Source organism: Solanum verrucosum, unplaced genomic scaffold, assembly GCF_900185275.1.
Source record: "Solanum verrucosum unplaced genomic scaffold, falcon-dt-bn FXZP01000009.1, whole genome shotgun sequence".
In the NCBI taxonomy this organism is placed as follows: domain Eukaryota; kingdom Viridiplantae; phylum Streptophyta; class Magnoliopsida; order Solanales; family Solanaceae; genus Solanum; species Solanum verrucosum.
Genome location: NW_026020231.1, coordinates 1,052,653 through 1,075,450, shown reverse-complemented (window position 1 = coordinate 1,075,450; position 22,798 = coordinate 1,052,653). Strand labels below are relative to the sequence as shown.

General features: G+C 32.5%; 3 protein-coding genes across 4 annotated transcripts; 1 reads left to right on the top strand and 2 right to left on the bottom strand.

The window, feature by feature from the left end:
* Nucleotides 1-3,883: 3,883 nt before the first annotated feature.
* LOC125832687 (COBRA-like protein 1) lies at nt 3,884-6,515 on the top strand. The gene is made up of 6 exons (XM_049511890.1): nt 3,884-4,000; nt 4,667-4,746; nt 4,946-5,402; nt 5,549-5,708; nt 5,813-6,090; nt 6,170-6,515. Exons 1-6 carry the CDS (start codon nt 3,895-3,897, stop codon nt 6,463-6,465), a joined length of 1,377 nt encoding a protein of 458 aa, XP_049367847.1. The 5' UTR covers nt 3,884-3,894; the 3' UTR covers nt 6,466-6,515.
* A 490-nt stretch (nt 6,516-7,005) lies between these two features.
* Nucleotides 7,006-9,440, bottom strand: LOC125832688 (COBRA-like protein 4). Of its 2 annotated transcripts, none has more exons than XM_049511891.1 (6): nt 9,406-9,440; nt 8,501-8,580; nt 7,973-8,429; nt 7,736-7,883; nt 7,382-7,659; nt 7,006-7,301 (listed from the first exon to the last, which is right to left on the bottom strand). In XM_049511891.1, the coding sequence occupies exons 2-6, from the start codon at nt 8,525-8,527 to the stop codon at nt 7,018-7,020; spliced, it is 1,194 nt and encodes a 397-aa protein (XP_049367848.1). In that variant the 5' UTR covers nt 8,528-8,580; nt 9,406-9,440; the 3' UTR covers nt 7,006-7,017. The 2 variants fall into 2 exon arrangements, with proteins under 2 accessions (XP_049367848.1, XP_049367849.1); XM_049511892.1 differs by lacking the exon at nt 9,406-9,440 and adding an exon at nt 8,665-8,901.
* A 125-nt stretch (nt 9,441-9,565) lies between these two features.
* Nucleotides 9,566-11,356, bottom strand: LOC125832689 (COBRA-like protein 4). Its single transcript, XM_049511894.1, has 6 exons — nt 11,299-11,356; nt 11,127-11,206; nt 10,595-11,051; nt 10,375-10,522; nt 10,069-10,304; nt 9,566-9,965 (listed from the first exon to the last, which is right to left on the bottom strand). The coding sequence occupies exons 1-6, from the start codon at nt 11,354-11,356 to the stop codon at nt 9,739-9,741; spliced, it is 1,206 nt and encodes a 401-aa protein (XP_049367851.1). The 3' UTR covers nt 9,566-9,738.
* Between the last annotated feature and the right edge of the window lie 11,442 nt (nt 11,357-22,798).

The window sequence follows — 22,798 nt, the reverse complement described above, 5'->3', positions numbered from 1 at the left end:
ACTTGAAAAGTGTTATCTGCAAAATCAGTAAGTACTTTGGAAGAGGGAACTGATTATTTGCATAATATTCTCTGTATTTGCCAACTCTATTGAAAACTTAGGTCATGTGTTCTTGCTATATAAGATTACTCTATATCCCTGCCAATCAACAAGGCTGAGGTTTTCCTAGTATCATAGACATTTTGTTTTGTTACATTAACAGAATTTGCCCTTACAAAGTAGACATGTGGAGTCAAAATCGAAATACATCAGTTAGTAGTCATTCATCTTCACATGTAAACGGATTACCTTAACTGGAAAAGAAGTGAACAATGAGACTGAACGGATGAAAATGGTAAACCATTCTACATGATGTGGTTGAGTATAGTGATTATGCTTGGCAGATTATTGTGGACAGACTCTTATATGGTAGAAGAATCTGAGTAATGACTCAAATACAAGATTTGAGTATAACAAAATTTTCGATTTAGTGTGATCACAATATTGCAACTTTAAGCATAACTTCCATTTCTGCTTGGTTGTGGTTGTGTGGAGTGATGTACTGAACTTGGCTGTAATATTCTATGGTGTTCTTTATGACCGATAACTCGGTTTCTCAAATAAGGCTTGCCTAGTTTGTGCTCTTCTGCTAGAGGCAACATGCTATTGAAGCTGAGATGCAACTGATTCATCTCAAACTCGATTATGTGGTTTGTACTTTGTACTACCATTCTTTATGCATCTTGTCAACAACTTATAGTAACAACAACCATAACACAAAAAATGGTGCCACTGTAAACTTACTTTTAACTGTGATTGGCCTTATATGATATATATATAGACGGCTTGCAATTATATATCGTAACAAGACATTTTCTTGTATTTCAGATTGTGCCAAGTGTCGTCTCACTGGAAGTTTTTCTCAAATTTCAACGATATTTTTTTAATTAAATAGTAGAAGAAAGATGTGCCAAAGTACCATTAAAGTTTATTAACATCTCTATATATGATAAATAAATATAATGATCACCTTTAAGGCTTTAACTAGCCGCGACTTGACCAAGTATGAATAATGATAATTGCCACGAGTCCCACGACTTGGCCACAAAACAATACATTAAGAGTCGTTTAATACGAGGGATAAAAATAAATAGTGATGTGATAAAAGAATTGTATCTTATTTGGTTGCCATGATTGGGATAACTTATCCCACTATTTCTACAATAGTGATGGAACAAGTTATCACATATACATAGTGTGATAAGTTATCCTAGGATGGCTAATCCTTTAACTAATCCTGGAATAACTTGTTTCCAACCAAACAACTTACTAGTATAAACTTCTTAAATGATAATTATAGTTAGACCTTTGTTCAACATTAAACCTTTTCTACAAGCACAACATACTCTAGATATGCAGATATAATCCCAAATATCTTCACAAACTACATCCATATCACAAATAATTTTTCACGTTTAAAAGAGGAGATAGAGTTTCCTCCATCCCAAAATGGAATAATGTACAAAAAATTGTATCAAGTGTCTCTCTTTTATAGTTACAAAAAGGGAAGAAGAAGATGTGCCTCTTTTAAATAGATTAATTATTAACAAACCATAGAGTTTGTTGAGAAGCCAATTCTTATACTAATTTTGCTACTATTTTATTTTTTGGAAGGTCAAAACATTGTTATATGATGTAACACTATATACTATATATTAATCGTTTCTAGATACATACAATTTTCAATTTGATCAGAATTCCTTATAAAGAAACAAAATTGACAACCTCAAATAATTTTTTCTAAAGTCCACTTTTTAATGAATTGTTTTTGCCTTTTTAAGCCCAGAAAAGTCACGAGGGCCTGTGAATTAACATTCCAAGTCAAGTAAGTATGAAGAACTAAAACAGAAAGAAATAACATTTCAACAGTTATCCACTTTTAGGCTGTGTATAACCCTAAATCCTAATTAAACCCATTTTGGATGCTAATTACTCATTAATCATATGCATATATAGGGGAAATCATCTACCCTCTCTGACTCTTAGTTGTCACATTTCCAGAAGTTTTAATTTTTTTTAAAATAATTTACCCTTAATTTCTTTTTAATATTATTTACTTCAAAAAATAATTAATATTATGAGCAAACGAGAAAAAGTTAAAATAATTCTACCTTCATTTTGTAAATAAACAAGCATTTTGGGACAAATATTTAGTACCCGTTTGACCCCAAATATATTTGGGAAAAACTTGAGAAATGGTGTTTGGCCATACAAGTTGCTATTATTTGGCAAATATATTTGCTAAATATCTCAAGTTCCCAATTATTAGGAAAAATGAGTATTTAGGTCAAATTATAATATTTGGAAATTTTAAAAAATTAAAAAATTACCCCAAGTCTATATTTTATAAAAATTAATCATCATTAATTAATTCCAACTAATATTTATCTACCAAATTACTCCACTAATAACTAATAGCTATTCATCGTTGTTATTTATACGTGTCCAAAAAAAGAATAATTGTTTTTAATGTATTATAATTCATCTTGAATCAGTGACAAGTTTGAATATGTGATTGAGGTATTGCCTTTGCCCATATTGTTATTTCGTTGTTGTTGATTGTCATCAAATATGTATAAGGTTATTTTTTAACGGAACATTTTTATCATAAAATGACAATACAAACTTAAAGGTGTTTTTCATAAGTTTTAGAACTTATGGATATAAGTCATATTTTTTAAAATAGTCAAATATTTTCCCCAAAATTTATGGTCAAACGCACAATAACACTTCATTCAAATCTTCAACTAAAAATGATAGCTATGAAAATATTTGAAAATTTAGGATCAAACGCTAGCTTAGTAATATCAACAATTGATATGGGACGGAAAGAGTAACATATAAATTTCATTCATGTATTTTTATTTTTTTTACTAATTGATATGAATTACAACACATGCGCGTGAAGCACTAAAAAACACATTTTTTATTTTTAGTATTTTTATGCGCGTGAAGCACTAAAAAAACATTTTTTATTAAATATATTTAATATATTTTTATTAAGATTTGACTTTATATCACCTATTTTATTGAGCAAAATGAGATTTCAAATTGATACTAGCTAAATTTAATAAGTAAGACATTTATTACTTTTACTAATGGAAACGCTGAAAATTGGCTTGGAAGCTACCATATATACTTGGGGCTCGTTTGATTAAAGAATTAAATTACTTCAAAATTAGTTATCTCATAATTAATATTTTCATTCTTAATATAAGATAATATATATTTCTGAGATAATTATTTTCGAGATAAATTATCTCGTAATTTTTTTAGCAACTAAAGAAGGGATAAGCTAATATCCTAAAATTAATTATTTCTTATCCAACTTAACTCGTGTTATGTGGATATTAGTAATATAGTGATTAATTATGAGCGAATCTATGAATTATTTTATGCAACTAATAGTTATTCCACATTCTATCTTGCATAAAATAATACATAAATTCTCTCATGACTTATACATGTACTTATTAGTTATGCGAATTTCTAAATTATTAATAACATCGTATAAATTATGTGAAAATTAATATATAAATAACTTAAATATTTCTTATTCAGGTACCAAACGAAGCTTAATGTTATTATAATTAATAAGAGGTGACCATCTGGTAACAGTTGGCTCTATAAAGTCTGTTCCACCCCTCCCCCATTTGAAAAACATTAGTAGTCCATATGTATGAAAAACATCACAAAAAAGGTAAAACTCCTTTGTCACTACACATTCTAAATTCCCTCTTCTTTTTCTACTATACTATATATATGTCCATTCCCAAAAATAGTACTATTGCTCACCCTTCCCAAGTTTTCAAAAAAAAAAAAACATAATTTTTTTAAAAAATTATTTACTCATCAATGGAGGTTTGTCTCTGTTCCATCTCAAGATCATCAATCAATAAATTTGGAAGTTACGCAATTTTGATAGCCTTGTTGTTTTCTCTTATGTGCTTTACATCTACAGGTGAGTGAATGCCCAACGTGTTTTTTTCACTTTTGAAATCGTCTCATTTACTATTTATTATCTAGCTACTCAAGTGTTCTTTTAAAAAAATGAATCTTTTTTTTTTGTTTTTATCGTTCAATTGTGACAAGCAAGTTTAGCTGATTTTGGATATAGAAATGAAGATTTTGGGTTTGCTTCAAAATGTAACATTGCTAATAAAACTGTTTCATTAAATCGGAAAGAACAGAGTCAAGATTACAGAAAGGGATTATATTATGATAATCTTGAAAAAATAAGTTTTTTTTTTTTTTGTATGGTTTGAGTAAATTTTTGGTCAAAGATAGTATGGATATTCGAGTTTTTGAGTGTGGTTTCTTTATTGATGTAATAAGAATGTCCTACACGTTGATTGTGCTAACAGTTTGACCATTTTATAAAAAGGCTTTATTTTTTCCCCCTTTTTGCGGTTTATCCTTCATTTTATTTTGAATTTGTCTAGGATTTCATTTTCGATGTGTTTAAATTGTTGTTGATCAGGTTGATGAGTTAGTTCAGATTACTGATTCTAAGAATTTTATTTGTCTCTACGAAGAACACATTTTGGTATACGAGAGATTAAACTACTACTACTATTAATTTTTGTTTCGAGTAAAGTAGTTTACTGTTTGCTGCATATTGTTGCAGATGCTTATGATTCACTTGATCCCAATGGAAATATTACTGTCAAGTGGGATATTAAATCTTGGACTCCAGATGGATATATTGTGAGTGTATTTGATCTTATTATACTAATGAAATGTTCTTTGAGTTTGCATTATTCCCTTATCTATTTGAATTAGTGTAAAGTGGAAGTTCAATTTTTTTTTTTGGTTAGGAATATTACTTGTTACTTGAAATAACAATCATAGTTTATAATACTTGTGTTTGACCAAAAAAGGATTTTTTTTCCTTTGAATTAAGCAGGCTGTTGTTACAATATATAACTTCCAAAAGTATCGTCATATTCAAACACCAGGATGGCAACTAGGTTGGACATGGGCAAAAAAAGAAATAATTTGGAGTGCAGCTGGAGGTCAAGCCATAGAGCAAGGAGATTGTTCGAACTTCAAAGGAAGCATCCCTCATTGCTGCAAAAGAGACCCATTCATTGTCGACTTGTTGCCAGGAACTCCGTATAACCAACAAATTTCAAATTGCTGCAGAGGCGGAGTGATTAGCTCGTGGGTTCAAGACCCAGAGAAAGCTGTTAGCGCATTCCAAATAACTGTCGGTCAAGCAGGAACAAGTAACAAGACAGTAAGGTTGCCAAAAAACTTCACCCTCAAAGCACCGGGACATGGATATACATGTGGACCTGCAATGAAGGGGAAACCAACCAAGTTTCTAACACCAGATGGAAGGAGGTTCACTCAAGCTTTGAGTAAGTTATGTTCCTTTACTTTCTCAAGACATTAGTGACATGACACATCCGCAAATGATGCATACCTCTTTGATCATGGAATTTTCTGAGTCTATACTAGTAAAGTTAAAGGTGTAATCATATTAATTGTATCTTTTTCCTTGCAGTGACATGGAATGTTATTTGCACGTATTCACAGTTCTTAGCTCAGAGGACACCGACTTGTTGTGTCTCACTGTCCTCTTTCTACAACAACACAATTATAAACTGTCCGACTTGCACATGTGGTTGCCAAAATAACATAACACAACCAGGAACATGTGTAGAGTGAGCAGACACTATCTTTAATCTCATATTCTCCCTTTCTTTTTTGTTTAAGTTTCGGGAAGTTCTTAATATTCATTTGATGTTTATTTTATGTTCTCTGACAGGCCGGACTCTCCTTATTTAGCCTCAACACTTCTAAGTTCCGGAAAAGATGATGACAGTCCTGTGGTCCAATGTACTAAACATATGTGTCCGATTAGAGTTCATTGGCATATTAAGACCAATTATAAAGCTTACTGGAGAGTAAAAATTACAATAACAAATTTTAACTACAAAATGAACTATTCCCAGTGGAATCTTGTTGTTCAACACCCCAACTTTGAGAATCTCACGCAGATATTCAGCTTTAATTATGAGCCACTGCTCCCGTATGGTTCCATTAGTGAGTACTCTTTTCCCTTGACAACGAAATACAACTTTCGTATACATTTGAGCTTTCTAATTGATTTCATCTTCTTCAGATGATACTGCTATGTTTTGGGGAATCCAATATTACAATGATCAACTAATGCAGGGTGGACCTTCTGGAAATGTGCAATCAGAGATCATACTTCAGAAAGATAAATTGAAGTTTACCTTTGAAAAGGGATGGGCTTTCCCTCGAAAGGTTTACTTTAATGGCGATAACTGTGTTATGCCACCTCCCGATGCTTATCCATACCTACCAAATGCTAGTGCCTACAGTAGGCTTACTCTACTGCACTCTTTGGCTGCAATTTTGGTATCTCTTGTTCTATTATATTCACATAACTTGTAAAGTTAAAAGAAAGATATACAATTGAAGAGTTTAATTGCTTCCAATGAAGAGAATTTCCTTGCCTTGTTTATATCAACATGAAATATCTTCAGTAAAATTTAAAAGCATCACTTCTGCAACTTCACCCTGAGGTTCCAAAATGTGAAGGTTTACTTGTGATTTTGTAGATGTAACCATTGACTTGGTGTGTTCCAGTTCGATTGCTCGAGGTTCAACATGTACATTGTATTGGTGTGTTGGTGCACTAGACTATGAGAATTTTGATGTACACTATTGGGTGATGTTCAGAGAACTTCATATTTATATATATATATAACAAAAATCTTATATATAAGGAAAATGTTATCTCTAGTTATACAATAAAATGCACAAGGTTCCATTTCACTATTCTCTCTGCATGCATACAATATATAACAACCTAAGCAAGCTCTTGTTGATGGAACACAATCTAAATATCATGAGAAGCACCAGTAGAATATGTGTTGCTGCCATCGTTCCGGGTAGTGTTTAGTCATAAGCCTGTCTCTTTTGGTCTTCACTTGGTTTTATCCATTACCAAGTGAGGAAAATCATCAAAATAGTGCAAATTGCAGTGTTTGAAAATGAAAATGGTCTTTTTTCAGCAGAGTTGGGCAAAATTGGGTATGAATCCGGAGGTGGAAGTTTGCATTCATCTCCATTAAAGTAGACTCTCCGGGGAAATCCCCATCCTGACTTCAGTGTGAATGTATTCTTATCCTTTTGCATAAGCACCTCAGACTGAACATTCCCCGAAGGTCCAGCTTCCATCAAGAGATCATTGTAAAATTTCATACCATAGAACATGCCAGTGTCATCTGTGTGGAAATAAATGATTGTTAAGTTCCATTCAAGCTTGAGAAAAAAAAATACTAAATTCACATTCGTATGCACTCACTAATGGATTGGTAGGGCACGAGAGGCTTGTAGTCGAAGCTGAAAACTTGAGTGACATTGTTGAGATTAGGATGTTGTGCCACAAGTGTCCAATGTGAATGGTTCTGTCTGTAATTGAAGTTAGTGATAGCAATCTTGACTCGCCAATAATCCTTGTAATTGAGCTTAACATGCCAATGCACGCGTATTGGGCACATGTGATGGGTGCATTGCAGTAATGGTTCATTATCCTTTCTTGGAGTGTTAATTCCCTTTCTTTTCAGTTTTTCCGAGTCTCCCCTGCATCATCAAAATCCCCAGTAGAGTAATTAGCAAATGATGATGAAAAAGCTCGATGTATGCAAAGGATACCTACATGATGCAGTTGTGTTTATGATTGCAACCACAAGCACAAGATGGGCAAGGAGTGATGGTGTCGTTGTAGAAAGTTGAGAAAGAAACACAACAACTCGGGTACTTGGATGACAGAAACTGTGAGTACGTGCATGTCACATTCCATGTCACTGCAAGTAATTATTACATCAACCACCTGATTGGTTACTGAAATACCGATAAACAGAGGAAAAAATAGAAGCAGAAAAGGGTAACTTACTCAATGCTTGAGTTTTTCGCCTATGATCTGCAGTGAGGAAAACTGTGGATGGAACTATCTTTGCAGGGCCACAAGTGTAGCCTGGTCCTGGTCCAAGCAGAGTGAAATTCTTGGGTAGTTTTACTGTCTTGTTTGATGTTCCAGCAAGTCCAACACTAATCTGAAAGGAAGATACCGACTCAGAAGGATCTTCGCCCCAAGATGCGAGAACACCACCTTTACAACAGTTGCTGAACTGTTGGTTGTAAGGAACTCCGGGAAGCAAGTCCACCAGTACAGGATCCCTCTTGCAGCAATGAGGTACATTTCCTTTAAACTTAGAACAGTCACCTTGCTCTGTTGTTTGTGATCCCACAATGGACCATATCACTTCTTTCTTTGGCCAGTTCCATCCTAAAGTCCATCCAGGGCTCATAATATGCCGATACATTTGAAAATTATTCATTGTTACAACAGCCTGGATAAATATTTCAGGTTGTTACTACTCATATAATCATTCGCGCCAGTCAGTATTATGAAGATACTTACCACATAACCATCTGGTGTCCAAGACATGACATCCCATTTTATTGTGATATTACCAAATGGATCCAATGGATCAAATGCATCTGAAGGTCCAAAAGGAAGAGCAAAATAATATATAATGGGAACACAAAAATATACAAATTCTTATCTATAAGCATGTACTTTACCTGCATAAGGCAAGACAGAAGACAAGACAACTGCGAAAAAAGTTAACTTTGCTAGAGGAAATAAGAATTGGCATTGCTGAGAGTAATCTTTTCCCTTAAAAGATATTCTTTTCTGAAACATCCTTAGTAATAGTATATCTTGAGGTTTAAGGATCTTATGTTTTTTTTTCTAAAAGAATGAACTTAGGAGTATTAAAAGATGGGGAATTTTTAATTTTAGCTGATCATGATGATGCCACACCTAATGGTTGTTGGATGGTTTATGCCATAATATCATTTTTTCACTTCCACTCTATAATTCTCTCTCACCTATTTTGGTATCTTTCAAAGGGCCATCAAGTTGAGAATGGGGGAGAAAAATGGGACATTTGAACACAATAGCTAAGCAGTCATTTCTTAGGTGGGATATATTATCAGTTCTGATTAGTGAGTACACTGTTGACAAAACTGTCCCTTTGTAGTAGATGTTAAGTCATAATTGTTCTTGATTATTTATAGAAAAAAATTAAAATCTACTACCCCTAACAGTGAAAAATATCCTAATTGGATGTGAATATTAAGCAATCATTATCGATAACAGTAGTTAAAGGATGTCTTCCCTTTTAACTTAATTTTATCTTTTTGAGATCATTTCTTATACTACATTGTTAATAGCAGGGTAGTTGTGTTTCAAGTGAGATTTTATCATTGTTACATAAGTGAACAAAGGATGTGCTAACAATTTGAATGACACCGACTCACCATCTTCAGAGTTGTGCTTCTTTAAACTAATTTGCTCTAACAGAACCAATTCAAGACTAGTTTTTCGAGTTGAGCCCTCTTGTTCAGTCAGAACAGGTTGATCAACGTCTATAGCACTCATTGAATATCTATAAGAAAATTGGATATTTTAAATGTGCTCTGGTTAAGAACCTTATTTTTCATAAAAGACTTCACTAGTTTTGGATATTGTCAAGTGCATTGTAATACTCATTAGTACATTTATGTTCTTGAATAGTGAATACTTATCACTAGTTACAACCATCAGCTAGGAATATCAAGAGAAACAGAACAACCAGAGTTGGACAATGCTCTTTATCTGGTGCCGGCAGAATATGGAAGATATGGGTAAGATTCAGGAGACGGCATCACACAAGGATTGCCGTTGAAGTAGACCCTCCGAGGGAAAGCCCAACCTTTCTTCAGTGCAAGTGTTTTTCTGTCCTTCTGAAGTGTTAGATCTGAGTGGACATTTCCTTTTGGTCCAGCTTGCATCAGGACATCATTATATGACTTTCTCCCATAAAACAAGGCTGTATCATCTGCATAGTTAAAATATCATCAGCCTGATGATTGATGAACGGTCTAATGATCGAGTATATGTCCGTTCTGTTTATGAATCAAATAAAGGGACTTGGAGCTTACTGGTTGATAAATTGGGCATGAGAGGCTTGTATAAAAAGCTGGAAACTTGAGTCGCTTTGTTGAGGTTTGGATGTTGAACGACGAGTGTCCATTGTGTATAGTTGAATCGGTAGTTGAAGTTTGTGATGGTCATCTTCACACTCCAATACTTGTTGTAGTTTGATTTAACATGCCAATGCACATTGACAGGGCACATGTGTTTTGTGCATTGCAGCACTGGCTTCTTTACTCCCTTCCTGCAATTACACTTGTCAGTTATGATCTGTCAAGGAGAATTGTTCAAAGCTTTTATAGCTAAAATCTTACGTGACGCAGTTGCTACTGTTACGGCAGCCACAAGAACACGAAGGACAAGGGGTGATACTTGCATTGTGAAAAGAAGACAAGGAGACGCAACATGTCGGTTTCGGGGATGCTAAGAACTGAGAGTAAGTGCAAACCACTCTCCATGTCACTGCATATTAAGCAGAAAGATTCAGGCTAATGCAAACAGTATTTACTTTTAATGTATGGTTAAAAGACTTACTCATAGCCTGTGTCATTCGTCGACCGTCAGCTGTTATGAAAGGAGTGGGACGGATGATTTTAGCAGGACCACAAGTATAGCCACCACCTGGAGCGATGAAAGTGAAATTTTTAGGAAGTTTCACTGTTTTGTTTGTAGTCCCAGCAGCGCCTACAGCTATCTGAAATGCAGAGAGAGCAGCAGAAGAGTCTTTTCCCATCGATTCTAAAGCGCCGCCCTTACAGCAGTTAGCAATTTGCTGGTTATAAGGGGCATTTGGCAGCAAGTCAACAGTTGCAGGATTTCTCTTACAACTGTGAGGAATATTGCCTCTAAACATTGAACAATTTCCTTTTTCATTAGCTTTTGCTCCAAACATGGACCAAATCACCTCATTCTTCGCCCACGTCCATCCTAATGTCCATCCAGGGCTCGTTATTGGACGATATATTTGGAAATTGTTCATTGTCACTACTGCCTGAAATTCAAAAAATTCATGAACTAAAGATCTCAAACTGCTAATTAAATAGTAGTAATAGTTCAAATATAATACCACATAACCATCAGGGGTCCAAGACATCACATCCCATTTGATTGTTATATTTCCATTTGGATCCAATGCGTCATAGGCAGCTGTAATTAAAATTCCAAAAAAGTCAAATTTTAGAAATATGAATGCAATAAAAGCACTAAACACTTCCTTTAATTTGTAGCAAGGTAATTACCTGCACCAGAACATAGCACAAAAAGTAGAAACACTATGGTATATGAGTTCATAGACATGTTGGAGTTGGATCACGTAATAGAAATTATGTAAATTAATTTCTCGATCTAAACGGTCTTCACACCAGAATATCTCATCGCAGAGCTTCCATCAATATATTTAATGTAGTTTGAGATGCAATATAATTGCTCATATCTATGTCATTGTATCTATTTAAAAAATGCTAATAATAATAACAATAAGAAGAAAAATAGGAAGTAGAATGTGCAGAAGTATGGAAGAAAGGGAGCTTCCTAGAAAAAGTCTCTACATACAACTGTCAAACAACTATTAAGGAGTTGACTTTGACTTGCCGGGAAGACTTTAGAAATAAATTTGGAATGGATGTTGAGAATATGTATATTACAGAAATAAAACAGTTAGCTATTTTTAGGGTTTTTAAATTATGTTATTAGAGTTTTATTTGACTTATATTTAAGAGTTAGCTCTTTTTATTTGTTATTTGAATTACACTGATAAGTTAGTATTTTATTTTTCTATTTCTAGTTAGAAATTATATCTATAAATGCAAGTCTCTGAATTATTAATAAAATAATTCCCTTTGGTAATACTGCAATATTTTTTCTCTCAAATTATTTTCTTAATTTCTTTATTAAAAAAACCAACAATTGAAAGTATATATGCCTTCAAAGAAATTATTTCTTCAGTTTGTTTATCACACTTTTTATTAGTCATTTTCAAAAGATTGTGTTTTTTTTCTTGACAACTCTTTAGTTTTAACTTTTCATATGACATGTTTAAAATTGACATTTTGATGTATTTATATATCTTTAGTTTAAGCTTACGAGATTTAAAAGTATTAGTTGTTTTCATAAATTCCGTACTAAATTAAAACAAGACAAACTAACTAAAATGGAGGCAGTAATAATGTTCATTACATTGTTCAAATGAAGTCAACGAGTTGGGTTTTTTTTTTCCTTTAGAAAAAGTCTTGTAAAAGGATCAAACTTGATAACATTTTGAATAGTTAAAGAACTAAATCTAATCTAACTACCTTAAAAGCATGAACTCCCAAATTTGAATGTTGAATTACTATAATACTCTCAATTAAAAATACTCAATTTATTTTATTTATTAATTTAATTATTTGTATTATATTAAAAATAGATGCCTTTTTTTTCACATTAAAGGGTTGTGATTTTTTCAAAGAGTTGTGACTTTTTCAAAATGTTGCGACTTTTTTGATGGGTTGTGACTTTCCGAAGGGTTGTGATTTTTCTAGAGGGTTGTGACTTTTCCAAAGGGTTGTGCCTTTCTCAATGAGTTGTGACTTTTTCGAAAGGTTGTAAGGCATAATTAGCATTTATTCATACTATTATTTGTTAGCTATATATAGAGGAGTTTCCTCTCACTTTTAAACTACAATTTTTTTAAGTTTTGTACTCTTCTTCTTCATAAAAAATCTCAAGGGTTATTTGCAACGGTTGATTAAGTTCAAAATTCAACGAAATTCGAGATATCACATAAGAAAGAGTTGGTGAACAAATTATTGCAAATCATTCAACAATTCACACTCATAGTTCTTCTTACGATTCATGAGTTAACAATGACGAAAAGTTGTGAGAAAGACAATAATAATAAACAAATATGAAAAAAGTCACATGATTTGGGTATGAAACTATAAATTATTTCATGTAATAATGATGGTAATGTGTGGCTCCGCCCCTGATCGAGTTGGTTTTTTTTTTTTTCCTTTAGAAAAAGTCTTGTAAAAGGATCAAACTTGATAACATTTTGAATAGTTAAAGAACTAAATCTAACTACCTTAAAAGCAGGAACTTCCAAGCTTGAATGTTGAATTACTATAATACCCCCAATTAAAAATACTCAATTTATTTTATTTATTAGTTTAATTATTTGTATTATATTAAAAATAGATGCCTTTTTTTCACATTAAAGGGTTGTGATTTTTTCAAAGAGTTGTGACTTTTTCAAAATGTTGCGACTCTTTTGATGAGTTGTGACATTTCCGATGAGTTGTGACTTTCCAAAGGGTTGCGATTTTTCTAGAGGGTTGTGACTTTTCCAAAGGGTTGTGCCTTTCTCAATGAGTTGTGACTTTACCAAGGGGTTGTGACTTTTTCGAAAGGTTGTAAGTCATAATTAGCACCTATTCATACTACTATTTGTTAGCTATAAATAGAGGAGTTTCCTCTCACTTTTAAACTACAATTTTTTTAAGTTTTGTACTCTTCTTCTTCATAAAAAATCTCAAGGGTTATTTGCAACGGTTAATTAAGTTCAAAATTCAACGAAATTCGAGATATCACATAAGAAAGAGTTGGTGAACAAATTATTGCAAATCATTCAACAATTCACACTCATAGTTCTTCTTACGATTCATGAGTTAACAATGACGAAAAGTTGCGGGAAAGACAATAATAATAAACAAATATGAAAAAAGTCACATGATTTGGGTATGATATTTCTTCTTTATTTTTTCATTTTTTATTCTCTTACCCTCACGAAGGAGTTTCTTTCTAATTTTGGTAAAACAACAGGCATCAACATAGTCCATTGAATTATTAGTTTGGATATAAAATCCACTATTTCAAAAATATATTTTAGCTTTTACTTATAATATGATTTCAATCAAATGGAAAAATTACCTCTCGGTATATGATAGTCTTACTCAAGTATTAATTGAGTAACAATATTTTGTAAATGATAGATTGCGTATAAAGATAAAATATTGAAATATTTATGTTAATCCTTATTAGTGTCATGCACATACTACATTTCAAATATGAATATTTAAAAGAAAAATTTACTTTAATGGTGCCCATCATTTATGTTCATAACCTCATGAGGAAAGGCTATTGGTGACATTTTTTTAAAAAAAATTGTTAGTTAGATTTGCTTACAAAATTGAGTGAAGTAGAAATATTACTAAAGAAATGTCACTTTTTCCCCACATTTAAACTTTGAATGTATTTTGAAATGCTTCAATGATATATGGTCATTTTGATCTCAAAATACAAGTAACTCTATAACAATTTGTATTAATTACTTAAAAACACTTGTCCTATGTTCTTTCAATTATAATTATTTACTATAAAGCTTTAATTTAGTAATATTAATTCTATTTTACAGCATTGTATACTATATATACAATACACACGTACAACGCACGTGCCGTGAAACTAGTATATATATATAATTAATGGACTATTTTAGACTTACTTTAATAGTTCAGGAACAGTTATGAGATTTTTTCATAATAAACTCCTATAACTCATAATAGAAGTCAAGACATTGCACTTGAACAATTCCAAGAGCCAGCAGTGTTGAGAAGATGAAGAGATCACGCTTGAAGAGCTAAGAATTAGAGGATTAAGCAATTTATAACGCTTCTAAAACAATTTAAAGAGCATCAAAGTTCGTCATAAATCCTTCATAATAATTTGTTAATTTGATTCTACAGAGCAAAGCATCAGACTCGGTATTAAGTTCATATAATACTCTATCCGTCTTAATTTATGTGACATTTTTTGACTTGACACAAAATTTAAGAATTTTTAAAAAAATTTGTGATCTAAAACGCTCCTCAATCATTTGTATATTTATAAATCAAATGTCACGATAGGCTAAAGTCGAGAAGAGATCCCGCTTGAAGAGCTAAGAATTAGAGGATTTAAGCTCCGTTCTTAAATTATGCAATGCATTTTGACCGTATATAAAGTTCAATGAAGATAAAAAGGTCTTTTAAAATTTATGATTTAAAACAAGTTGTAATGTGTGGCTATATTTCATGTAATAATGATGGTGATAAGGGACGAAAGTGAATAATTTAGTACTCCCTCTATCCCTAATTATCGTTCACTTTTAAAATGACACACCTATTAAGAAAATAATTATTGGTATAGTGAATTTATCATTTTACCCTTATTAATTATGAAGTAGATGAATTAAAAACTTGAGATTTTCAAAAGGTTCATCTTTTTCAAAGTAATTAATTGAGGGTATAATAGGTAAAATAAAATTGTCCTTTCTTGATTTGTCAAAATGGACAAGTAATTAGGGACGAGTATTAAGTGTTTGTTCTGTAGAAATTCTCAAATGAATAGTATCTTAACAATATTAAAATTTTGTCATAAATTTTAAACATTTAAATGTATTAAAACTCATTAAGTAGTTATAAAATCTAAAAGAATACATTTAATGATTGAAATGTGATTAATTAAAACAAACACGCTCAATTGAATGATTATTTAATGCCCATTTGAACAGAGAATTGTTACAATTTTTCAAACTTAAAATTTTCAAAAAGTTAATTTTCAAAATTTTAACTCCAAAATCACATACAAAAATTTAAAAGTAATCCAAATTGGTTTCACATCTAAACATATAAATTTAATTTTTAAATACCATTTTCAATTTGAAAATAAGTTTTAATTTTTTTTTCAAAATTTTTACGTCCAAAACGCCTACTAAAATTCAACATGTACACAAATAAAACTTAAACATTTTATTTTTTCTATTCTAAGAATATAAAAAGGAAAAAGGTTAAAAAAATGTCCACAACCTATTAGAAATAGTTCAGAAAAACCCTCCTTCCATCTACTGATTTTAAAATGCCCTTAATATTTTCTTTTAGGTTAAAAAAATGTTCATTATTTAACAAAAATATGACATGAAATGCTGCAATTTAGCTGTTTTTTCTTTGATTGAAAGCTAGAGTACTATTTTTAAAGAAAAAAAACAGAGGAAGAAAGAACAGAGAGAAGGCTTCAATCATCAGTGAAATGGGTTTGGGGATTGGGTTGGGTCAGATCTTTTAATCGGATAAAAAAATTATGTTGGACAAATATAAAACGGCCACTTGTTAAATTAAATTTCATGTCATATTTCTGTTAACTAATGAACATTTTTAAATCTAAAGAGAATGTTAAAGACATTTTTAAACCAATAAGTGAACGGATGACATTAGGTTAAGGACATTTTTGAGATAGTCGCTCCATGAATCGTAGATTCAACAACTCGATTATTTATTAAGAGCAAATAAATAAGATGGTCTCTCCCATGTCGAAACAAAAAGTGTACAAGGCCAAAATGGTCCAATTGTTCAAAGGAAAAATAGTATAGCCAATGGATACAACAAAATATGGGCCCAACAAAAAAAATAATATTACCTCGTTGTTATTTAGTTATCATCGTTTTAATTATTTATCCAAAGCGTATCATTTGGCAGACAACCGAAAGATATGCAATCTTAATCATTCTGTTGGTTTTTGTTAGCATTTTAATATTAATTTGCTATCCTTTACTTACTTTTGGTTGCTGCCTTCCAACGGTTAGGTGGCATTTCATTTGCTGCCGTTGGAACTCCTTTATTGCTGCATTACTCCATCTTATTTTGGAGTTAGTGCTCATTCCAATTCTTCAATAAGTTGAGCAGCAATCCGTCAGAGAAATTAGCCATTGATGGCATTGGATACCCCTCATTTCATTTCACTCTTAATTCCTCCACCTATGTAACTCCTAAGACCATTATCTTCACTATTTACTACTTCATTATCTTCCTATTCATTGCTAGAAAGACTTCTTCTAGTATAAATAGTGGTGGTCTTCATTTGGTTTGTGAGATACACAATACAACAAGAAATATAGAGTGCATAAGTTTGTCAAAAAGAGAGTTCTTATTAGTTGAAGGGAGGTGTTTCTTTTTGTGGAGTTTTGGACTCAACTCTTGTCCAGAGTTGTTGAGTTATACTTTGTGTTAAGGTTGTTGTATCCTGGAGGGGACAAGTCAAGAAGGACTATTGCTGGACCGGTGAAAACATTTGTTGCAGCGGGCTTGAATCTCCTTAAAAAGAGCGAGATATCCGTGCCTTAGCCTGAAGAGATTTATTTCTTCATTTTTATTTTCAATTGTAATATTATATTTTTTGTTATCTTGTAAGTTTTTCACTAACACATTCATTTCCTAGGTTAAGTCAATGTTTATCCCCACTTTCCTTCGCAATAGGGGAATTAAACATCGAACTTTATATTAGTTAATTATAAGCTGTTAGTAATTCTAATACTAACAGCTTATAGAACTTTGTATTAGGAAAAATATCATTTAATATTGAACATATCTTTTGCATATTTATAATCCCATTAGGAGAATGTTAATTACTATTGCTGGTCAAACTCTCACACTATAACTTGCTTAATTTAAGTATTGAGTATCCATTTTTCATATAGAAGGAACGTTGTGATGTGAGGTCTTAAAAATCCATTTATAAGATAACTATGTTCAATTGAAAATAAAAACATTCTTTTCCTAATCAATTTACTTAGATCATTTTTTGTTTTTTTGAGAGATCTTTAATTTCACAAAAAGATCATCATATCATAGAGAGAGAAAAATGACAGTATCAATAGACGCCTGATTTAGCTGCATCCATCCATTCAGATCTCAATCGAAAACAGATGCAGAATAATACGTAAATATTTTGAAACTTCACATCAGATTCACTGATGATAGCAGTGGCGGAGCCAAAATTTTCAATAAAGGGTTCAAGATCTATAGAAATAGACAAACGAAGCAGTCGAAGATGATTCAACATCTGCTATATATACACAAAAAAATTATAATATAATTTTCTGCCGCTATAAGGTGGCTCCACCCCTGATCGATAGCAGGAGAAAAGGGAGAGGATACCGAAAAACCATAGGAATGGGTGGAATTGGAAAGCTAATCACAAGAAAAGAAAAGCTTTCCAATCCACCAATTCCCATAGATTTTCGAAAAACTCATCTCCAATTTCAGATCTGCTAAACTCAACTTTTAGTATCCCAAAAAACCAACCTAGTTAGTTTGTGTATGTGAATTAAAATGCAGAAACGATAGAGACCTTTTATAAGGGAAAAAACACTAAAAGTGTGGTGTGGCGGAAAGGGGTAGGAAGCTGAGTTGTTAATAGCCTGGACCACTCACATCACATATTGAGGGGACCTTATTGCTTAAAGTCATGCAAATAATTATTTTATTATTCATGTCCAAAAAAATGTTACTCCTCTTACTTTTTTATAATTTAAAATAATTTAATTTTTATCCTTAGAAAAAATAATTTATAGTCACTCAATTGGTCTTTTAGATCATAAATTTTAATTATTTTTTAATTTTATGTTTATCGAATGATATCATGTAAATGAGATGGGGAGTACATATTTTACTTAATTATTAGAGATTACTATAATTCATAACCAAACATGATACTTGATGATCTAAATCTTATCTATAGTAATTATTTAAATACAATACAGTAATTATGTTAATTCTAATACTTAAATAATTCACTATCTAATCAGATATCAAATAACCCCGAGTGCTTTCTCGTACACCTATTCGTGACTTGTTTAATACTCTAGTCCCCTTTTACTAACTATGGAAAATTACCGATGTTTGATCATAATTGTGAAATTTGAAAAAAGTAATTTTTGTTTTCAAAGTGAAAATGATATTTGAAAACTAAAGTTGTGTTTGATCATGAATACAAATTGAAGATGTTTTTGACTTTTTTTGTGAGTAATTTGAAGTGTAAAAATGAAACTATCTTTTTAGTTATTTTTCAAAATCTTGAAAACTCTGATTGAATTTCAGAATTTCATAGTTGGATGTGATTTTTTGAGTTCAACTCCAAAAAAAAAAAAAAAGGTAAAACAAAAATTAATGCCCAAAAAACACCATAATTTTGTGTTTCTATATATAAAATACCACATTCTAATATAATTTACGAAAGTTTGGAAAAAATGAGTTTTTCATTAAGAATATAGTATAAGAATATCCTCAGAATATTCGTTTACTGGAAGTAACGTGGGACTCGTGCTTTGTCAAAACGTGATCGATATTTTTTTTTTTAGAAAAGAGTCTGAAAAATATGTCAACTTTGGTCGAAATTGCTGTTACGATACCAAACTTTGAAAATGACATTTTACCCCCTGTACTATTTAATAGTATATTTTACCCCCTATACTATTTAATAGTGTATTTTAAAGGTATATATGTGTCTACGTGGACATCATAAATATTGCATCATTTTAAATAGTAATGTATTCACATGAGCACATATATACCTTTAAAATACACTATTAAATAGTGCAGGGGGTAAAAGGTCCTCCATAAAATTTGGTGTCGTAACAACAATTTCAGCCAAAGTTGGAATATTTTTCAGACCCTTTTCCCTTTATTTTTTATTTTTTTAAAGGTTTTTTTCTTCCTCTCTAGGAGCTCCCACCCCTTTTGCTCTCTTGGTAACTCGAACTCGCAACCTTTGGGTTGGAAGTGAGGAGTGCTTACCATCCGAGCAACTCCCTCTCGTCTTATCGATATAATTGTTTATTGTCAGTGTTATTAAAAGGACGTGGAAAAAATGAAAGGTCTTTTTTTTAAGGTTTTTTTTCCCTCCCTAAGAGCTCTCACCCCTTTTGCTCTCTTAGTAACTCGAACTCGCAACCTTTGGGTTGGAAGTGAGGAGTGCTTACCATCCGAGCAACTCCCTCTCGTCTTATCGATATAATTGTTTATTGTCAGTGTTATTAAAAGGACGTGGAAAAAACGAAAGGTCTTTTTGTGAGAAGAATATTTAAGAATCAAATGACTTTAAGATTCTAAAAGATAATTAAGTGACTTTCTTATTAGATATTATCTCATTTCTAGAACCACAACTTAGTAATCATATTTAACCCATTATATCTTATAGATGATGGAGTTGATCATCACTTGATATAGATATTAAAAGTAACCTTTAAACTTATAATTTTAAGCCTGTCATGACAACATTGTTTTCATAACAATAACATGTTATTATTTATTAAGGCTATAACTGTCACACCCCAAACTCAAGGGGCGCAACTGGCTCCTAATGTCAAAACTCAAGCCCGAGCCAACCCTGTTGAACCATTTGCTACTAGCACATAACAGCCATACGCAATCAAAAAATCAAACAAGTATATTTCGGCTTAAAACTAAGCCATCGGCCAGCAAGACCTCTGCCAACTGATCTATAAAAGAAACAGCTACTCCCAGGGGATCATATAAATAAATAGCCAACTAGCACAGAAGTTCTGATTGGGCCATCGAGGCCACCATGATATCTATACCAAAACTAAAAGCAGGTATATATCAATACAATACATAAAACAGAGCACAAGTTTCAATAAACCAACCACATAGGCCAGTATGGCCATAACGTAGCTATACACCCCACACACTAGTCTGCAAGTCTCTAAGAGTAGTAAAGATTAGCGGAACAGGGCCCCAGCCTACCCATAAATATATATGCAACAAAAGGTAACAAACCTCCCAACTCTGGCAGCTCCGGAAGAAAAGGGCTAGCCAACCGGATAAAAGTCAATCCTGCTGCTGAGGAGGTCTACTCAGTCGTCTGTCAGGACCTACATACATGAATGCAGTGCCCCCAGGCAATGGGGAGTCAATGCAAAATAATGTACAGAGTATAAAAGACAATAGTCTATGATGAGGTATCCTGATATACTGGAATAATCTGATAAATAAATCAAGAATTAGATAAGTGTACTGACCTGCTCCTAAATCTAAACTTATCAAAAATAATAAAACAACTATCTAACCAAGCCTCCATAAGCTCGGCAGGTATAAATAGCACACAAGACCACCTACTCAGGCCCATATAAGCCCGGAAGGTGCTAATCAGCCTATATACCCCTACCAGTAGTCCCCTAGCCCCGTAGGCAATCACATAGCCCTCTTAGGCATTAATATAACCCCGTAGGCAGCACATAGCTCTCTTAGGCATCAACATAGCTTATAGACAACTCATAGCCCTCTTAGGTAACAACATGACCCTGTATGAAGCACATAGTCTTTTTATGCGTCAATATAGCCCTGTAGGCAACTCATAGCCCTTCTAGGCACAATATAGTCCTATTAGACAACATCATAGCCCCCATAGACAGTTCATAGCTCAACAACTAACCACAATAGCCCCAAGGGCAACAACAAATAATTAACTAGGCTGAAGGCGAGCAATTTAGCTATAAACAATATATATATGAATAATCTCCAAGTCGTTCTTAACTTAGAGTCTTTCTTAATAGATCGTGAGTTCCTAAAATGAGGGGTTATAACCACCCAATCAGCCAACCATTCATAATTACATCTACAAGATCACCAACGTTAACTACATCTAAGGAAACATGTCGAACGAAGGGAATAACCTTAACATACCTTTCTAATGAACGCTCGAAAGACCGTAATTCCTTCACGAGAGTTGTTCCTTATGTCCTAAGCTTCGCAAACATTATATATACACAATTGGTACGCACCTATAAACAGTTTATAATTAATCTTATATCGGCAAATTTGCCATATTCCCCCAACTTGTCGAAACGTCCGTAGAAATTTATAAAAACAATCATAAAAGAGCCCCAAGATAATTACCTTAGTTAACCAAGTTAAAACCTTGAAGAAACACCAATAATTACAAATTTATATCTTCAAAAACCAGCTCCAAACCCAGCAAATAGAAGGGAAAAATGATTGCCACGTGTAGAGATTACGTTTCTAGGTACGGGGGCAATGTTTAATGGTAGAAATCGTCAAAACTAACCTTCATTATGCTAGGACTCCATAGAAACCCTCTCCTAAGCTTTCTCTCTGGTGTTAGAACTGAAATGAACTGTTTCCATGGCTAAAAACGTTAAATAGCCGACATACCATATTTCTTTACCCGATCCGGATTCTGCCCTGGCAGTCCCTAGTAAAACCCTCATAACTTTTTACTCGGATGTCCGTTTGATACGGGGTTTTGTGCGTTGCAAACTAGACTCGTATGCCTTCGATTTAATGGGTAATAGGCTTTCTAAATCTTTATATATTGGAAGAAAACATCCAATACATTTGACCCAAATTTCAAAGAAATCTTTAAAAAGGAACTTATGATAACTTTCACCAACTTTTATTTTGCCACTTACTTAACTTCAAAACTTGAGATAAAACCCTTGAACAATTAAAATATGACATACCATACCCTTTTTAATTTATTACTCACCATCTTTGTCTTTCCACAAAGGTACGAGTTAATTTAGACGTTTTGGAAAAGTCGGGGTGTTACAATAATATATTTCTATTATGTAGAAAGGAGAGTTTTCAAACTTTCAACATGGCTGTTTTTTGCCATATTTAGAAAGCTCAAGTGCAATTTGGTCATTGCCCTTGCAATTAATGTTTAGAATTACGGTATTTGCTATTTTTTGCTCCTTAAAACTCTTGTATGGCAGTGCTTTATAGTTGTACCTTTTCTTCTTTAGACAAAAAAACCAGTCAACATCTCCATAATGACACATATATCCATCTTTATTCATTTAAGTGGGCCCCACCAACTTTATCATCTCGGCTGACCAATACTATTGTGTATTTCTTTATTTTAATTATCATGTCTCACCTTTTTTAGTTGATTACATATTTAAAAAAT

Excerpts from the sequence above, each read along its gene's own strand:
- LOC125832688 (XM_049511892.1), bottom strand. The coding sequence starts at position 8,785 with ATGTTTCAGAAAAGAATATCTTTTAAGGGAAAAGATTACTCTCAGCAA. Across the intron at positions 8,581-8,664 it reads TTCTGTCTTGCCTTATGCAG|ATGCATTTGATCCATTGGAT; the intron begins GTAAAGTACATG and ends TTGGACCTTCAG. Across the intron at positions 7,884-7,972 it reads GCGAAAAACTCAAGCATTGA|TGACATGGAATGTGACATGC; the intron begins GTAAGTTACCCT and ends AATTACTTGCAG.
- LOC125832689 (XM_049511894.1), bottom strand. The coding sequence starts at position 11,356 with ATGTCTATGAACTCATATACCATAGTGTTTCTACTTTTTGTGCTATGT. Across the intron at positions 11,207-11,298 it reads TGTGCTATGTTCTGGTGCAG|CTGCCTATGACGCATTGGAT; the intron begins GTAATTACCTTG and ends TTTTAATTACAG. Across the intron at positions 11,052-11,126 it reads GGACCCCTGATGGTTATGTG|GCAGTAGTGACAATGAACAA; the intron begins GTATTATATTTG and ends TTTGAATTTCAG.
- LOC125832687 (XM_049511890.1), top strand. The coding sequence starts at position 3,895 with ATGGAGGTTTGTCTCTGTTCCATCTCAAGATCATCAATCAATAAATTT. Across the intron at positions 5,709-5,812 it reads CAACCAGGAACATGTGTAGA|GCCGGACTCTCCTTATTTAG; the intron begins GTGAGCAGACAC and ends GTTCTCTGACAG. Across the intron at positions 6,091-6,169 it reads GCTCCCGTATGGTTCCATTA|ATGATACTGCTATGTTTTGG; the intron begins GTGAGTACTCTT and ends CATCTTCTTCAG.